Consider the following 18,789-nt stretch of genomic DNA (forward strand, 5'->3'; position numbering starts at 1 on the left):
GTGATGTTTCACTGACAACAAGAATTGTACTTTCTGTATTTTAAGAGGCAGTTTTACTTCTGCAATGACAAAAATGCTACAATGTTCAAATATGCGTCTCTTGCAAAAATGTGAAGGTATTACAACTTCATAACTGGAGAATAAGGCCAAATACAAAAATCCATTGATTGCCTACAGTCACTCTGTTCCTGAGAACAATTCCCTCATGAATCAGTTTCAATTTTAAATCAGTTCAGGAAATACCAATCTACAAAACTGGCCCAAAGAATTAGATGGTAGAGAAATACCTTTTTTTGAGATATACTAGGTTTAGAGACAAAAATCCAGGAATAGAACAATTGGGATAAACATATTAAAGAACCACCAAAATCTGGTAATCACCTGACTTCAGAAATGGAAGGCACATGACTTTTCGTAGAAATAAATTAGAAATGAAGAAGCTTCCAAAGTGATCAACGTAAGAACATTAATTTACCTCTACTGCCTTTCCCCTTCCTGAGGTTCATTCAACAATAAATGTTTACTGAGTTGCTACTACCTATCAGGCACTGTTGGAAGGCAGTGGGCATATGGTAATGGTCAAAACGAAGCCCTACATTCCAGGAATTATTTATAATTAGAAAAAATAATCTTACCACTTTCTGGCATGAGCGGGGGGAAAAACAGAACATTTGTGGAGTCAAAGCTTAAAAATGTCTGAAGTTGCCCTTTAAAGATATCTAACATTGTTTTCAAAGGCTAACCTTATGTAGCAAAAGGAAATATAAAAACCATCAAAAAGTAAAAAAACTTACTTCCAAAAGGCCATTAAACTGATAAAGACCAAGAACCTGACAAAACATCTTTAAATCTATTTCTTACTTTAAGCAACTCAAATACACATGTGAAAATCATGAATATAAAATTACTATTTTTGTATTTTGCATGACTATTTTCTGATTTACAGAGCTATCCAAAAATAGGTTTCTTTTTTTTTTCTTTTTTTTTTAAAGGTTTTATTTATTTATTTTTAGGGAGGGAGAGAGAGAGACAGAGAGAGAGAGAGAGACAGACAGAGAGAGAGAGAGAGACATCAATGTGCGGTTGCTGGGGGTTATGGCCTGCAACCCAGGAATGTACCCTGGCTGGGAATCGAACCTGGGACACTTTGGTTCCCAGCCCGCACTCAATCCACTGAGCTATGCCAGCCAGGGCCAAAAATAGGTTTCTATAGTAAGCTATATGTTAGTGCACTTAAATATAATTTCATTTATTAAAATGATGATTACAGCACCTGGCTGGTGTAGCTCAGTGGACTGAGCGTGGGCTGCGAACCAAAGTGTCACAGGTTTGATTCCCAGTCAGGGCACATGCCTGGGTTGCAGGCCATGACCCCCAGCAACCACCGCACACTGATGTCTCTGTCTCTCTCTCTCTCTGTCTCTCTCTCTCTCTCTCTCTCCCCCTTCCCTCTCTAAAAAATAAATAAATAAAATCTAAAAAAAAAGAAAAAAGAAAAAAAAAGATGATTACAGCCCTGCCCAGTTAGTTGTGTCTCAGTTAGTTGGAGCGTTATCCTGTAACTGAAAGGTTGAGGGTTTGATTTCCGGTCAGGGGACAAGCCTAGGTGGCAGGTTTGACCCCCCACATCTGGGCACACGCAGGAGGCAGTGATTGATGTTCCTCTCTCACACAGATGCTTCTCTCTCACACCCTTTTCTCTGTGTCTAAAATGAAAAAAATGTCCTTGGGTGAGGATTAAAAAATATTTTTTAAATGATGATTACATACCATTTTGAGAAACAGTTACTTAGTAAAAAATGGTACATCTATTTCCAAATCAAAGCTTCACTTTTGCAAACCTCTCCTGAAACTGTTAGTCTTCATAGCATACAAACAATAATTACTTTTAGCATCACTGAGGTATTTTTTCTTAGTAACTGCAACATATGCTACCTTTCCGTAAACCCTAACTGGAAATATCAAGCACATTAATTATTCCCTATAGTTTCTAGTTAAGGGGAAAACAAAAAAAGACTTCCAATTCAAAACAGAATTCACATTCTCCAGTACTGCAGAAACTAACTATATTCTTGCCATAGCCTGTTCAGCCATCTTATACAACAACTAGATTAATCTGATTTCCAAATACAGGCGTTTTGTAATGGCACAATGTAACTGTGGACTAAAGGAATCTCCATCCTTCCATCTTTCCAAAGCATCAGAGCTGGCTTCCCAAATAAGGAAGTTCAATAGGAAGTTGTATTTTTACTCCAGTAAGATTGTTTTGGCTAAAAATTGTATCAATTCACTGTAGCCTGTCATTATGCTAAGATAAATTTATTTTTTAAATGGAAAAAACAACTTAAGTACAATTTCAGGGTAAGTAATCCAAACCATGAGATTTAGGGGAAAAGAAAAACAATGTTATGTCTGGTGTTTAATGTTTTTCTTCCTCTTTCTTCCTCCCTTTCTTTCTCTCTCTCTAAAAATAAATAAATAAAATATCTGGGGGAGTTATATATACAGTGGCCAGTTCTGTGGTATAATAATAGGACAATGAAATGCTTCCTTAGAGTTATTTTCTGTTACTATCTGTTAAGTTTCCCATCACAACACTGAGAATTTTGTACTATTCCATGATCTCTCTGTAACTCAAAAAAGACTTCACAGCTTCAGTTAACTGTTCCTCTTCTACTTTCCACAATAACCCTTTCCCTCAATTCATTTTTAAGTATTTTCTTTCTATATACTCGTATTTCTAGGGGGCCCCTAAAAAAGCTGGGATATAAAATCTTAGTTCTGTAGTAAGAGATAATCTCTAAACACTTGTGTGTCTTTGGACAGAGCCCATCTTAGTAGCCTCCCCTTAAAAACGGAGGTACTATCCTTATTTTCAGAACTGTCATGCAGATCAAAAGAGGTAACACACAGAAGGTGCTTTGTAAACCATAAATTACTATATAGGAAGTTGTTAAACTCTAACCCAATCATCTCCTTAAGACTTCAAAAAATTAAAAATTAACTTGTTTTCCTTTCATTTCCAGATTTGGCATTTTTTAAAATAAATACCTTAAAATGAAAGATACTCTAAAACAGAAGCTGTGATAATTTTTAATTTTTTAATTATATTCTTTTTTTTAGATTTTATTTATTTATTTTTAGAGAGGGAAGGGAGGGAGAAAGAGAGACAGACAGATCAATTTGCAGTTGCTGGGGGCCACAGCCTGCAACCCAGGCACGTGCCCTGACTGGGAATCGAACCTGCAGTGCTTTGGTTTGCAGCCCGTGCTAAATCCACTGAGCTACGCCAGTCAGGGCTATTTCTAATGTTTTACGTAAAATTTGGTGATAATGAAACAACCCTATGGATAGATGAAGGGAATTATTATCTAAGATCAATAACCAAGTACTATCCAAAAACCCTTCCCATATATCATTCCATTAACAAAATGAAAACTAATGAGTCTGAGAGGCAATGTTACATAAATATTAAATACAAACCAGGAGAATGAACTTAAAAAGGCATTAATTTTATTAAGAACTTCTCCAAATTAAATATACAGTACAAATCATCTAAGAAAATAAGCCTAAGCAAAGCAAAACAAATTAAAACATTATCAAAATGCTTACTATTTTACTATTATCACCACCTGGAGGAGGACCACAGCACCTATGTATGTAAATAGGAAGTATTAAGTGTGGTATGTCAAATTTATACTAGATTAAGTCTATGTAGAATGTCACAGTAAATTCAGAAAGTCAAATAGAGTGAAATCTTGAAAATCCCTTATTTCCTTTCAAGTCTCTGCTAAGAGCCCAGAGATCTTAGGTCATTCCTAGAAATTTTCTTTTTCACTTCTTATAGTCCGTGATTCCAAACAGCTTTCAAAGTACTTACCTCTTCTCAGTTATGTTTTATCAAATATTAGTTAATTAGTGAACTTTTTTCTTTTTAAAAAGATTTTATTTATTTATTTTTAGAGAGAGTGGAAGGGAAGGAGAAAGAAAGGGAAACATCAATGTGTGGTTGCCTCTTGCACACCCCCCCACCAGGGACCTGGCCCACAACCTAGGCATGTGCCCCGACTGAGAATTGAACTGGCGACCCTTTGGTTTGCAGCCCGTGCTCAATCCGCTGAGCTACACCAGTCAGGGCTTAACTAGTGAATTTTTATGTATTTAATTATTTCCATCTGATTAGACTATTCTACTTACAAAGAGATCACTAACACCATACACCCTATATTGCTCATTTTTGAAGTTTCTTGAACACTCTACTTTCTTGCCTAAGAAACAGTTTCTATATAAACCAGCTTCATTTTAATCATCCAAATTAACCTATAACAAGGCAGGAAAAATATAAATCAAGCTAAGGATAAGGCTACAAAAAAATAACAAATAGTATTAGACTAATTCAGACCAAAAATCACTAACACATTTTGGATGAGCAAAAGAACCAACTATCAACCCTACTTGCTATAATAAAGGTAATTTTCTTAAAAGTCTATTTTATTCATATGGTTAAAGCAAATTATGTGGGAAGCTTGCTTAAAATGTTAATTTCCTAAACCACACTCTAGACCTGCTGAGTTGTGCTGGCTGGGAATCCACATTTTTAACAAGCACCCACGGTGATTCTGCTGCTTCACGAATGGAAACAGCATTGGAGCAGAGGTCTAAAGACTTGTGTTATAAACATAGCTCCTATCCTCAGAGGTTTTGATCATGAATAAACACTTAAGTTTCTCAATTTATTAAGTGGCATCATTTCCCACTCTACATGTTGGAGAGGAAAGGAAGATAGGATGTAGATATAAAACTTACATATATGTATCACCATGTTTAATTCCCCAAACACACCCCAGATCTTTTAAAAATGTGGGTATACCTAAGGGTATAGCAAGGTCACACTGCTTACTAGCAGCAGAGCTCAAATTTAAACCCAGATCAAATTTCTAATGAGGTCATAAAGTGGTAACCTGTGTGTCAAATACAGGTTTTCTTTTGTTTATCCCTAAATACCTTAAACTTTGAGCCAATATTTATCAATTGGAAAGTTTCACACACACACAAAAAAAATCTGATTTCTGGTTTCGAGAAGCTCTGACAAGACGTAAGACAATACACGTACTCCTACAGGGCAACAATGAGCAGGAGCTAGCTCACACTCCTTCCCACTGTCTCACACTCAGTGGGCTTCAACTGTGTGTTACCACCTGGCCCCAACAGGTGTCTGATTTGCAACTCCAATTCCAAAGTCTATTTCTTCGCTCCTTCCTTCTGAACTCCCACTGGATTTTCTCTGTAACTCTCATTTGGTAGCCAGATTTTGTTTCCAAACGCTGCTCACAATGCCACCATAGCCTACAGACCAAGTACTTGAACACAAAAATAAATGGGAATACCTACTCTCAAGGAACTTAAAGCAATTTGTCAATTAAATATTCAGATTGGCACTGACCACTGTGGCTCAATTGGCTGGGGATCATCCTGTAAAACAAAAGGTCACCACACCGGTTCAATCCCTGGTCAGGGCACAAGCCTGATTTGCAGGATCAAGTCCTGGGTTGGCAGGGGAGCATATGAGACAACCAATGAATGTGTCTCTCTTACATCAATGTTTCCCTACCTTTCTTCCTCCCTTCTCCCTAAAAATCAATAAATAAATTGTGAATAAATATTTACATTGACCGCATAATTTTAGGCATGGAAGGAACACATAAAAGTATAAAATATGGTCTCTAGCCTCAAGAAAACTTCCAAGTTTTACAGTTGTTAAAAATGCAAGACTTGGAAACTAGCAAGTAACCCCAAAGGGCAGGAATGATGTCTTACCTACTCTGCTTATGGCTTATGATATTTACAGTTGATACAACTAAAATATATTACTGGCTCAATAAATATTTGTTGTCTTGTTGATTAAACCGTATACACAGGATGAGATATGAAACAATATAAGACCCCATACTTATTTTTTTAACTTTTGAAATATTTTAATAAACACTAAGAGAGAACAAAAGCTGAATAGGGGAAATTCAAGTACAAAAATAAACCCACCTTACAAAGTACAATTTTATATCCTGCCACAGATAATTTCGTTTCCAAGTCAGCATGCCCTATTTCCCACTCTATCAAGCCACAAGATATCTGCACTGTAGCCTCAAGAGCTGGCACTCTTTGTAAAAACCCTGCACGGGTCAAAATAATTTTAAATGTTACCAAAAAGCATCCTGAAGAGATCAGGTTTAAATGTTAAAAGATGTTGGAGCCCTAAAATAAAGGACTGAAAGTTAGCAGTACACTAGTAAACACAAAGAACTTACACAGCCATAAGCCTGGAAATTCTATGCAGTGACTAGTCTATGCTAGGCGTCATTATCATTTTCACTAGAGCAATGAGGCTTTTTTGGGTGGTTACTTATAGCAAAGGCTCAGTACAATTACAAAAACCTGCCATGAGTTACCTCAATATGCCGTAAATGTGGCTATATTCTAGGTCAAATCATGTGGTTATGTAAAAGAAACCAGCACAATGCCTGTACACTGTTGAATCTGACGCTACAAAATAAAGAGCCATTTGTAACACAATTAAACTTGGCCCTTAAAGTTGCAACAGAATAAGAGATTCATTCATTTCGAAGGGTGAAGACACTGTACTAGCCATTCAAAACAGATAGGCTCTGCACAGCAATGGGAATTTAACACTACTGCAATGTACACTTAAAAAATGGTTAAGATGGTAATTTTACAATGTGTTTTTTATAACTAAAAAAATAAAAAATGGGCTTCAATTTTGTCTTGTATTTTAAATGAATAATGAATTTGTGTGTTAAGTGCTTAGCTATACCTGTTACCACGGAGATGGAGATAAACTATGAATAAAACCTAATTCCTCTTTTCTTAAATTCACTCCCTGCCTGTCTGCAGGTCTAGATGTACTTTAAAGTCTCTGACGCTTACAATGAAAAAATGCTGGGATTCAAACAGATTGGCTAGTCCCTAAGAAGTATCCCCCAAATTCTACTTCTGTGTGCCTGAAGAGATTAACATTAACAATGATCCCAGGCACCACTGAATAAGAAAAAGATATTTCAAGTAGCAGGGAAAGATTTGTCTTCAGATTTTCTTCTGAGCCGTCATCTCCATTCAGTTCAACCCCACACTGACAACTATGCAAACCACAGGAACAAATTCTACAGTCATTTCTACTTCAGTTCTGATTACCCTACCTGCCCCTGGACTATTACAAAATCTGTGGTTTATGCTATACAAACTGCTCTTTATTGCATTTTTATATTGTTTGCAATGAGTTCTTGTGCTACTGGAAAAACAAATTTAATGGTAATCAAATTCTTTTATATTCCCAAAAGAATAGGTTATTACTAACAAATATTAATTTGAAATATTTATCAAACATCTGTTTTGTGTCGTCACTAGGTAGAATTTGTAGAAGTGTAACTTAAATAACAAAGCCTATACACTCTAGTTTCTCGTCAAATTACATAAACCTTTCACTCAAAAAGGAAAGGTTTTAAACACAGAAAGGTTCTACCCCAGACCTCCTCCTCGTGTTCTCTTCACTCAGTGTACAACCTGTTTTTCACATTCTGGTCGGCATTTTAACGAAAATTTTTTTAGCATTTTTAAATAAAATAGGTTTTCTTATAAAACACACTTTTTACTTTGTGTTCCTTTCCTGTTTACATTTGGTCCTACTTTAAAATACCAGCGTTTCTATATGGAAGAATGAGAAGGTTCTATAAATCTACTAACAAAGTCATGACACAGTTCTTTGTTTCCTTAACTCACAGTCTGAGATTTTCTACTCACTAAATTACTCAAGAAATAAATTGAAATTCTGTGTGTTCTATTTTCTATGAAGCCCCAACCACACCTTTAAAAAAAATTTTTTTTAGAGAGAGGGGAAGGGAGGGAGAAAGAGAGGGAGAGAAACGTCATTGTGTGGTTGCCTCTCACATGCCCTCCATTGGGTGCCTGGCCCACGACCGAGGCATGTGCCCTGACTGGGAATCGAACTGGCAACCCTTTGGTTCGCAGGTCAGCACTCAATTCACTGAGTCACACCAGTCAGGGCACCCTCTGCTGTACCTCTACCTTCACAATTTTGAAGTCATTATACTGCATTACATTTATTTGTTACATTTGTCTCCCTATTAGACACGAGCCTGTGGAGGGCAGAGGGTATATATGCATCCTTGAACTCTTTTAAAAAAAATTATTTTTTTAGAGACATAAGGGAGGGAAAAAGAGAGTGAGAGAAACATCAATTGGTAGCCTCTCACATGCACCCCAACCAGGAACTGAACCTGCAACCCAGGCATGTACCCTGAATGGGAGTCGAACCGGTGACCTTTCACTGTGTGGTATGACACCTAACCAATGAACCACACACCAGTCAGGGCATCCTCGAACTTTTATGACTTAATACAGAGCTGGCACATTCTAAGGATTCAGTAAATGTATGCAGGGGAAAAAAAGGCAACAGCAACAACAGATATACATGTAAAATGAATAGCAATTATAACTTAAGAGTTTATAGTCTAATGAAGGTTAAGAGACACATAAACACAAATTATACAAGGTAGAACATTAAAAATGCCACAAGAAACAAAGTATAAGAAAAAATAAGGGAGGGAATTACAGTATTTTCTTTTTCCCTAGAGACCAATTACCAACCACCCCTAAAAATGAGGCCAAGGTTCTTACTATTCAATCTAGCCTAAGTTTCCAGTAAATATATACAAATCTATATTAATCACGTAGAATATATACAATCACTTCAAGTGCCCTAAGATAAAATATCACAAAGTTATCTCCAATTTTGGGGGCCAGAATAACTACTGTATATTTCAATTCTGAAATACCTGCATTTCTCAACACCATCACATCCTTCTAGAAGACAGATTTTATATCCTCACAGAATTATTAATTACAGCACAGGTTTTGGCACCATTATTCCACCCCTTATTTGTTGTAAGTACCTGGGCCGAGGATTGCTTAGGAAGTCAATTTCCTCATCTGTAAAATAGGAATGATACCTAGATAATCCACGTGCAAACACGAAGTAAACATTTAATAACTTCTTCTTACAAAGGATTAACACTAAACCCAGGAAACATGGGCTTGCTAGTTAGATACATAAACTGACTGCACGAGGGGGACCTCTCCCCAGAAAAACAGAATTATCTTGTGGAGGGCGGGCTGCTTGTAGTACAGGCTTTCCCTGTTAGGTTAGTGATCTAAGGAACCTGTGTCGGTGTGCCAGCTGGCGTTGTTGTGAGAGGCTGCATTAGGTTTCAGTGATTTTTTTTTTTGGAATACTCTTCCACTGCATTGCCTGTTTCACTTTGGGTGATTGACCAGTGTACCTGCTCACACCACGCTGAGTGTTCAGCAGTTTCTGACTAGAAACAACATGACCCCTGTGCTCCTCCCTCCCTATTTACCTGATTTCGCCCACAGTGACTTTTTTTTGTTTCCCTGGGTGAAATAAAAGTCCTCAAAAGTAAACGTTCTGCCAATACAGAAGAGGTGAAACAAAAAACAGCAGAAGCACTAAAAGGCATAAAAATTGACAGGGTCAAACACTGTTTTGAGCAGTGCCCTGCACTCCATAGGTGCCCTGCAACAAATGGAGAATACTTTGAAGGTGACTGAAGTTTTAACATGTAAGAATAAATTTTAAAAAATTTTATATAAAGAAATACTGTTTTTTGGGGGGGTCCCACCTCTTAAATGTGCTTCATGGTTGATCTGCATTATCATCCTTTGTATTTATACCTTCCTTTCCATTTCCATTGCTATCACTCTATTCTAGGACCTCAACTCATACTCAAACAACTTCCTAAATGGTTTTCCATCTTCATTTTCAGACATATTTTGACTAGACTAGTATTTAACTTCTACTGCAAATGTCCTGGTTGGTATACTCAAAAGAACAGATCACAAATCAGAAGATCTGGGACTGATTTCAGCATTGTCACTAGCATATGCTGGAATCCTAAACCTAACATTCTTCATCTGTAAAACAAATTTTGATTAAATTATCTTTATCATCTCTTGCTATATAGTCTACCTCTCCTGCTCTGGCTGGGTAGCTCAGTTGGTTAGAGCTTAGAGCATCACCCCAATATGCCAAGGTTGCGGGTTTGATCCTCAGTCAGGGCACATACAAGAATCAAGCAATAAATGCATAATTAGGTGGAACAGCAAACTGCTGTCTCTCTTTTTAAAATAAATAGAAAATTAAAAAATTAAAGTCTATAACTCTCCTCTGATCAGAAACTGCCCCTGGCTTATAAAAAATAGAATTCCAAATTGGAAGAGCATTAAAGCCTTGCACACTCAGTGTGGTAGTTAACAGCATGGGTTTTAGAGTCAGAAAAACCAAAATCTGAATTCTTTTTTTATGTATATTTTATTGATTATGCTGTTACAGTTGTTCCCATTTTCCCCCTTTGTTTCCCTCCCCCAGTGCCCCCTTTCCCTCCAGCAATGCCTCCCACCCAGTTCATGTCCATGGGTTGTGCGTGTTAAGTTCTTTGGCTTCTCCATTTCCTATGCTATTCTTAACTTGCCCCTGTCCATTCTGTTCCTACCATTCATGCTTCTTGATCCCTACACCACTTCCCCCTTTCTTTCCCTTCCCCCTCCCAGTTGATAACCCTCCAAATAATACCTGTATCTATGATTCGGTTCCTGTTCTAGTTGTTTGCTTAGTTTCTTTTCGTTTTTATGTTTTTAGATTCAGTTGTTGATAGTTGTTATTTTAATGTTCATAGTTTTGATTTTTTTTTTTCTTAAATAAGTCCCTTTAACATTTCATATACTAATGGTTTGGTGATGATGAAATCCTTTAGTTTTTTTTCATATCTGGGAAGCTCTTTATCTGCTCTTTGATTCTAAACAGCTTTGCTGGGTAGAGCAATCTTGGCTGTAGGTTCCTGCTTTTCATGACTTTGAATATTTCTTGCCAATCCCTTCTAGCCTACTAAGTTTCTTTTGAGAAATCAGCTGACAGTCTAATGGGAACTTCCCGGTAGGTCACTCTCTGTTTTTCTCTTGTCGCTTGTAAGATTCTCTCTTTATCTATAGCCTTTGGCATTTTAATTATGATGTGGCTTGGCGTGGGTCTCTTTGGGTCCGACTTGATGGGGACTCTCTGTGCTTCCCGGACTTGCGTATCTATTTCCTTTACCAAATTGGGGAACTTTTCTTTCATTATTTTTTCAAATAGGTTTCCAATTTCTTCTTTCTCTTCTCCTTCTGGCATCCCCTATGATGCAAATGTTGGACCTCTTGAAGTTGTCCCAGAGGCTGCTTATATTGCCCTCATTTTTTTTTATTATTTTTTTCTTCTTTTTATTCTGATTGGTTGTTTTTTGCTTTCTCACATTCCAAATCATTGATTTTATTCTTGGCTTCATCCACTCTATTGTTGTTTCCCTGTAAAGTGTTCTTAATTTCAATTAGTGAATCCTTTGTTTCTGATTTTTTTTTTATGCTGCTGAGGTCCTCACTAAGTTCCTTGAGCATCCTTATAACAAGTGTTTTTGAACTCTGCATCTGATAGATTATCTCCATTTCGTTTAGCTCTCTTTTTTTTTTTTTTGGAGTTTTGAGCTGTTCTTTCATTTGGGCCATGTTTCTTTGTCTCCTCATTTTGGGAGCTTCCTTGTCTTTATTTCTTTGTATTAAGTATTCCACATCTTGGTAGTGTGGCCTAATGTAGTAGATACACTATAGGGTCCACTGGCACAGCCTCCCCTATCACCCTAGCTGGGTACTCGAGTTATACCCTTTTGTGTGGGCTGAGTACACCCTCCTCTTGTAGTTGAGCCTTGCTTGCTGTTGGAAGATCAATGGGAGGGATTTACTCAGGCCAGTCAGCTGCAAGGATTGGCTGTGACCACTTACCACCAACATCTGCCCTGTGGAGGATCAGATGTGCAGGAGCAGGGTGGTGGTGCTATGAAGTGGCTTAGAGCTGTCCAGTGAGTGCTTTGGCCCTGGGGTTTCCTGGGTGGTGCAGGCCAAGGTCAGCTCCCACCTGTGTTTTGCTCAGGCCACCCTTCCTGAGCTATAAAGCAATATAAGAAGGCTGCTACTTTTACTGGGCTTGGATATTCCCAGGCAAAGCCAAGGTGTCAAACTAATCTGGCTGGTGCTAGTGCCCTGTCTGGAGCTCACTGAGGCCAGCTGTTGCTTGTTTGATAAAATTTAGGAAGATGTGAAACATGAGACAAGACCAGTTACTCATATGGAAAAGCAGCTTGGGTGGGACGGAGTCTCTAAGGATCTCCAAGATGGGTCAACCTGTTACCCAGGTTGATGGAGTCTCAAATATGGCACCAGCCTGCCAGCTCTGTAGCTCTGCAGGGGGAGGGCTCATAAAAGGGACAATAGCCTCTGCCTGCCTCAATGCCAGACACTTCAGCCTCTCCTAGTATGCCACTGTACCCTTCAAGCTGCCACCCCAGCACTAGAGCTCAGAGGGAGTGAATCTGAGTAGGTGAGTCCATGTGTGGGTTTTTTAAGAGGAAATGCTTGGGGCTCCAGAAGTTTCTTCCATTGATTCAATTGCTACTGGTCTTGCAGCCAGAAGTTGTGGGTACTTATCTTGCTGGCACTGGAACATTTGGCTGGGAAGCCTGGTGTGGGCCTGTGACTCCTCACTCCCAACATATCCCTTCCGGATTTTTTTCTACCACACGTGGGTGAGAGACCAGCCTGTTCTGTGTCTGCGCCCCTCCTATCAATCTCAATGGATGTGAGATTTAACTCCTTATCTGTCAGACGAGTTTCCACTTAACTCGATTTCTGACATTTCTGAGTGATGGTTGTTCAATTTTAGTTATAATTCTGATGTGGTTGTGCAAAGGGGCGAGCCATGTTTGTCTATGCCACCATTGTAAAATTTGAGTTCTGATACTGTTACCTACTGATTGTTTATTCTTGGGCAACTTACTAGACTTCTCTAAATCTCAGTTTCTTTTTCTGCAAAATGGGAACAGTAATTATCTCACATCTGTTCTAAGATTAAATGAGATGTTAAGCGCTTAGTACATAGTAAATACTCAATAAGTACTAGATTTGTGCCTATTCAAACCAACTTCCCATTACTGCCTTCTAGTTATGGTTTCCAAACTACTCCTGGAGACACAGAACTCTACTTCAACCAAAGTAACTGTGGTAGCTCTTTCCTTTTATATGTTAAGGTTCAACATTAAAAAAATATTTTGGAAGGTTCTTCTGCCAAAAAATAAATGTATAAAATCCACTGCCCTAAGGGCATTCTCTCATCCAGCCAGCCATGCTCTTTGCAAATACAATTACCTTGTATTTGGTAACACCTATTACTCCTCCCTCCTTAACACTCAACTGTGAAGTCTTCCCTAGTCATCACTCCTGAGCCCCTTAACACACACTCGAGTTGATTAAGACTTCCCATTCAAATTATGAAAATTCATTTCCAAAAAGCAAATAGTCAACAGTAGCACACCTCTCCCCAAAGATTCCTATACAATGAGAACCCCTCATAACCAGGTGCAGAAGTACTGCACAATGACTCCCATCATTTCTGAGGTAGTGTACACTTCACATCTGCAAAGAATGAACAGTAGCCTTTGAATATGAGGGAGAAAAAAGGTGAAAGAAGCCGGCTGGTTTCCAACCAGCAAGAACTTGGAAAAATAGTACTATTTTATTTATATCCAAATGATTAGTATATTAAAAGAAAAAATAAATGCAATGGAAACTCTATGACATCCATTTCCCACAGCTTGATCTCAACCTGAGAAATGGCTTTTCTGCTTAGAGAGCCACAGGAAACCTCTGCTTACATTTTATGTTTTATGTGAAGTGTGTTCCTTTTTCTTTCTACTACTATATAGACTCCAACTGCAGAGAAAAAGAGCCAAGGCAAGAACCAGTTTTGGGGAAAATGTGTGTGTATATGGGGGGGGGGGGTGGCGGCAATAGCACAATTAAACTGTGCTGTTGAATGGTTCCCCTATTTATAATACTGAAGCCACAGTGGAACACCACTAAATGAGATGACGCATACCCTGCTACTATGTATTTCTTTTATTCCACCCACCCATTACCTCCATCAAAAAAATCTAAAACAGGTTGAGCCGTAGACAATATCTTTGAACAGAAAGTATTCATGACACAGAAGCTTAATCTTACAAATTATTAGTTTAATAGTAACTTAAAATACAGGTATAGGAAAAACAGACTATTCTAGGAGGGGGAAAGCAGATGGTAAAAAAAACAAAACAAAACAAAAACCCAAACACTTTTTTAAGAAGGACAACAAATATATTCAGGCACAAGATCTGCATCAGAAACATTGTTTTCTTTCTTTCTTTCTTTTTGTACATTTAAAAAACTTACCCTGAAGAGATTTTCCCAATCCCTGGCCCAGCTTCCACCCATGTTTCTGGAGTAAGCGATGTCCAATATTATCCTGACAGACAGAACAGAGAGACAAACCAAAAATATTCCGATAATATATTCTTCCCTTCCTAGTGACATATAAACAGGTGATGAGCAAGAGATAAGTCTACATATATGCATGCAAAAAAGGTGCTAATAGTAGGGTAAATGTATCCAATAAAGGGACATTAATGTAAAAAGAAATGCTGGCTAGTATTTTATATGGAAAGAATATAGAGGGTGAGGGTCCTTTCTGATGGTGTGCTGGGCAACTTTTGTACATAACATTTTAAAAAGGAGAAAAAGGGGAAGGGGAAAAGAAGGAAGAATACATTTATGAAGTTTTAAACTAACATTAAAAAAGCATAAAAATCAAGGTACTTATACAATCATATCCACCACCTAGACAGCACCACTTTAAGATTTTTTTTAAAAGAAGATCTACATTGTGTTTAGTTATATTGTTTATGTGTCAGGCTTTCATGATACAAAGTAAGTTGTCAGTGTAAGACTGCCCCACCACTAGAAATGAAAACACAATCAGAGCAAAATCCAGGCTAGACTTGATTGGTTTTTAAATATATATAAAATATAAATATTTAACTAGCATGCAGCCAATATTAAACTGAAAAAACAGTGAGGTTAGTAAAACAAGAAATTAAACTGATTAAACAGAAAAATAAAATGAGCTCAAGCACAGACTGAGTGATGCATTTCAACATGTAATCTAACAAAAATGCTAAAATGTTAGAATGAAACAGGCCTAGCAATAAGTTAACAGTAAAGAACCATTAGTGCATGTAGGGGGAAAAAACCAATATACATAATGTCTCATCTTCCTAGGAGCACACTGGAAAGGGTATTTCAATGTAAATTGTATGAAAAGACACCAGAAACAACAATTAAATGTCAGCTTTCGTGTAAGGAGTCACAATCTTAGAAACCTCTGCATACCTTTGTCCCATTCTTTGCTTTTTTACTAATACTGTCCAGTACAGAAACAAAGCTAAAATAACCTTTAACTGTATCAGATAAAATGATGCTACTTATCCAAAGGAAGGCATTTAAAAATTATAAACAAGTGTTCTATATGTATTAAAATTTATTTTACAGTGCTAATCTGGTATCACCATTCGAAAATAATTTTGTATTTCCCAAAATCAATTTAAAAGCTAACAAAACCATAAAACTTTGTATAAAAATAGAACATCTCATATGAAACTGTTTTTTACCTTTTATTTAGCTCCATACCAATAATAAAACGCTCTTTGGAGCAATAGAGGAAAGAAAAAAGTTATTTTACTGTTACTTTCTCTGACAGAAAGTTAGAGGTGGAAGGTTAACCTTCCCCAATGTTCTGTTTTTGTTTTGTTTTGTTTTGTTTTTTAAAGGACAGTTTTCTTCTACAAGTTTATGACCTCATACAAACTGGAAAACTGAGCTGAGTAGCTGAGTACTTCATTGATGGGGAGAAAGAGGTCAGCAGGCTTTTTAAAAAATAAAAATGAAGCAAAAGATAATGAAAAACTTGTTTCTAAAACAAAAGATACTACTGTTTCAAATATATGTATGTGTGTGAGTATATGTATATACACCTACATACACATACATATGCACATACAATATCATTATGGTACAAAAAAGGTCACTGGAAATTTTTTGCTAGGAACGGAAAGAATCAGAAAATGCTATGATTATATGTGATGCCAGGTGATGACTTCTGCATTATTATACATCACAAATACTTGATCTAACTCTGCTGCCTCTTCTTCCCCTCTCTCCTCCCAAAAGCATCCCCTTTACCAGTACTAAGTACTTAAATATTTATAAATAACCTCACCGCAATAAATAAATAAATAAATAAATAAATAAATAAATAAATAAATAAATAAATGCCTTAATGCAAGCAATGCCAGCAGAGAATGAAAAGGTGCAGAGGCCTTTAGTACACTACTAGGAAAATACACTTACCTGCACATACCACCCTTATTAACTCCTACAACTGAGTAACTACAGACAGGACCAAGAAAGCAGAATGACTCCAAGATTATGTGGTTGATTAAATAATTGTTTAATTTTTTAATAGACTACTGTTGTAAGTGTACTTGGCACAGAGATTTATGGTATTAAACCCTGCTGACAAAAATTGCTGCCCCCTTTTTTATTTAAGAATACTCAATCTTTGGCTAAGTGGAGATGAGACATTATGCTGACCGTGTTATATTATGAATGCACTAAAATAAACAGACAGATGAAGCAGTATGCTATTTCCAAAAGCAGTGCAAGTGGAGTGAAAGCATTTCCATACGAACCTGGCTTTAAAAACTGGGCTGTCAAAAGAACAGTTAAATGTAACACAAAGTAAGAAACTGTCCATTCACTAATGGTCGTTTTTTTTGTCTTGTTTTCAATTCACTGCTTGCAATTAATGTATTTACTAAAGAGTGAAAGCATAAGTAAATTCACGAGTCAAGACCAGCTGAGAGGTTCAAGAGCAGCGTGTTGTGACTGACAACAGTGAAAGGAAAAGCAAATGTTAAAGGGAGAGGGAGAAAAAAGAAAAATTTAGAGTTATACACATTAGCACCACTTTTACAAAACCACTCAAGATGGCTGTCACCTTCTCAAAAAAGCTACTGATGCAAAATGGCAGTGGCCTTTCTCTTCTAAAACTTTAGGTGAAAACTGTTCTTTAATTAAATCTACTTTCCCAAGTGTGAACAGGGGATGAATTGTCAGGAACTATATTAAAATCATGAACATGCCACTCTATGTCCTTGTGATTATAACAAAGGCAACATAAACAGTAGACAGAAACCCCAGAACCTCCTGTTCACCAGCCTCCTAGACTAAGTGAATGACTGACAGGGGAGATCTGGACCCTCCCTAGCATCCCAGACTACCTGCTTTTGGAGGAATAAAGGCAGCTCTGTAAAGGGCTAGTATTCAACACGGCCCCTTTTCCTACTAAAAAAGAAAAGTTTTACAAACACCTGTCAAAAATCCAATAGGTTTAAGGATGATGGATACCACAAGGAAGGCACACCAAAATACCTTCTACAAAGCAGAGCAAAGCAGACTTGTCTACCTCTGAAATGATCAAAATGTTCATTGAACGTTCACTGTGAAACAATAAGGGATTCAATCACCAGCCTGTGAAAATAATGAACCTACTCTTCTCTCTGTTTAGGGTTGTGGCTTTGCCAATTATTTTCATTAATATTATTTATAGCCCAAATAGGTAATCTAGACATAGCAAGAGCAGTGAGCACTAAATTAACTTCTAAAATAGTAACAACTACTATTTCAGTCACTGTAATAGTTGATAAATTATCTTTGTTTTTTATTTTTTTTTAAGATTTTATTTACTTATTTTTAGAGAGGTGGAGATCAAACCCACAAGCCAGACTGAGAATCTAAAGAGCAACCCGTTGCTTTGCAGGACAGCGCCTAACCCACTGAGCTACACTGGTCAGGGCTTCAGGTTTTTATTTTTAAACAGAATATAAAATTTGGTGTTTAAGTATAATCTTGTAGGACCAAAAAAATAGGAAAATTTTCCCTTTTTAAGCACAGTCTGGTTTATGACTGAGGGGCACAAGAGCCTAATTTAAATGCACATGGAAGAACTACAGGAAAATACTAATTGTAAAATAATTGACAAAGCAACTGAATTTTTACCCAAGGATGGTAGGCAAAAAGCTGGTTTTCCAAAACCTGTTAGTTCCTGTCTATGCCCAAAACTCCAAAATGGTGGCAGGGCGGCACTTTCTTTGGTTAGGCATGAAGTTCTTCTTAATTCTGGTTAAACTATGAAGCTGAGCTGAAAATCCAAACTATTTTTACCTAAGTTACCTCAGTTAGCTTTTAAAACATTTTTTTTCTAGTTCAAAAATTAAATGCATGATAAAATGCTACATTTTTATCTTTTGTTCCCCTGTAATATCTGTATGAAACTATAATTTTAAGTAAGATTTTTAAAAGAAGGTATATTATGAACTACCAACATGCTGAAAACACATCAGCAAAATTTTAAAATTTAAAAAAAATGTAAAAAAACATTATTAACTGTTTCAGTCATCCCTCAACATTTCTATTTATTAAATATCAGGGAGATATTTGGCCAGGAAATTTTGCTCTGCTGCATAAAGCTGTATACCATTCAGAGTAACGACAATCATTTTGGCAACAGCACCACCAATCTGTATAATGCGAGTCTGCCAAAAACACGGATAAAAATTTACTTTATTGTGTGGGGTTTATTCAAAGTTTTAGAATAGCAATTATGTCTCAAGAGAAACTGTACTACAATTATGTCAATGACTGAATTAATATTAATTCAACATT

General features: G+C 37.0%; 1 protein-coding gene across 6 annotated transcripts in view; it reads right to left on the reverse strand.

Annotated features, from left to right (window-relative positions):
* Positions 1-18,789, reverse strand: part of GPATCH8 (G-patch domain containing 8) — a 74,467-nt gene that overhangs the window by 32,614 nt on the left and 23,064 nt on the right. For 4 of the 6 annotated variants that reach the window (XM_045836002.1, XM_045836000.1, XM_045835999.1 and 1 more), the window contains 2 exons: positions 16,755-16,772; positions 14,401-14,473 (listed from right to left, as the gene is read on the reverse strand). Coding sequence is in view for 1 of the 6 variants with exons in the window: in XM_045835998.1 (XP_045691954.1) it covers positions 14,401-14,473 (73 nt within the window). In the remaining 5 variants the exon portion in view is untranslated. The remainder of the gene's footprint in view (positions 1-14,400; positions 14,474-16,754; positions 16,773-18,789) is intronic. The other 2 variants (XM_045835998.1, XM_045836003.1) reach the window with 1 other exon arrangement.

This window comes from Phyllostomus hastatus, unplaced genomic scaffold (assembly GCF_019186645.2).
Source record: "Phyllostomus hastatus isolate PE091 unplaced genomic scaffold, TTU_PhHast_1.1 phas_contig_210, whole genome shotgun sequence".
Classification (NCBI taxonomy): domain Eukaryota; kingdom Metazoa; phylum Chordata; class Mammalia; order Chiroptera; family Phyllostomidae; genus Phyllostomus; species Phyllostomus hastatus.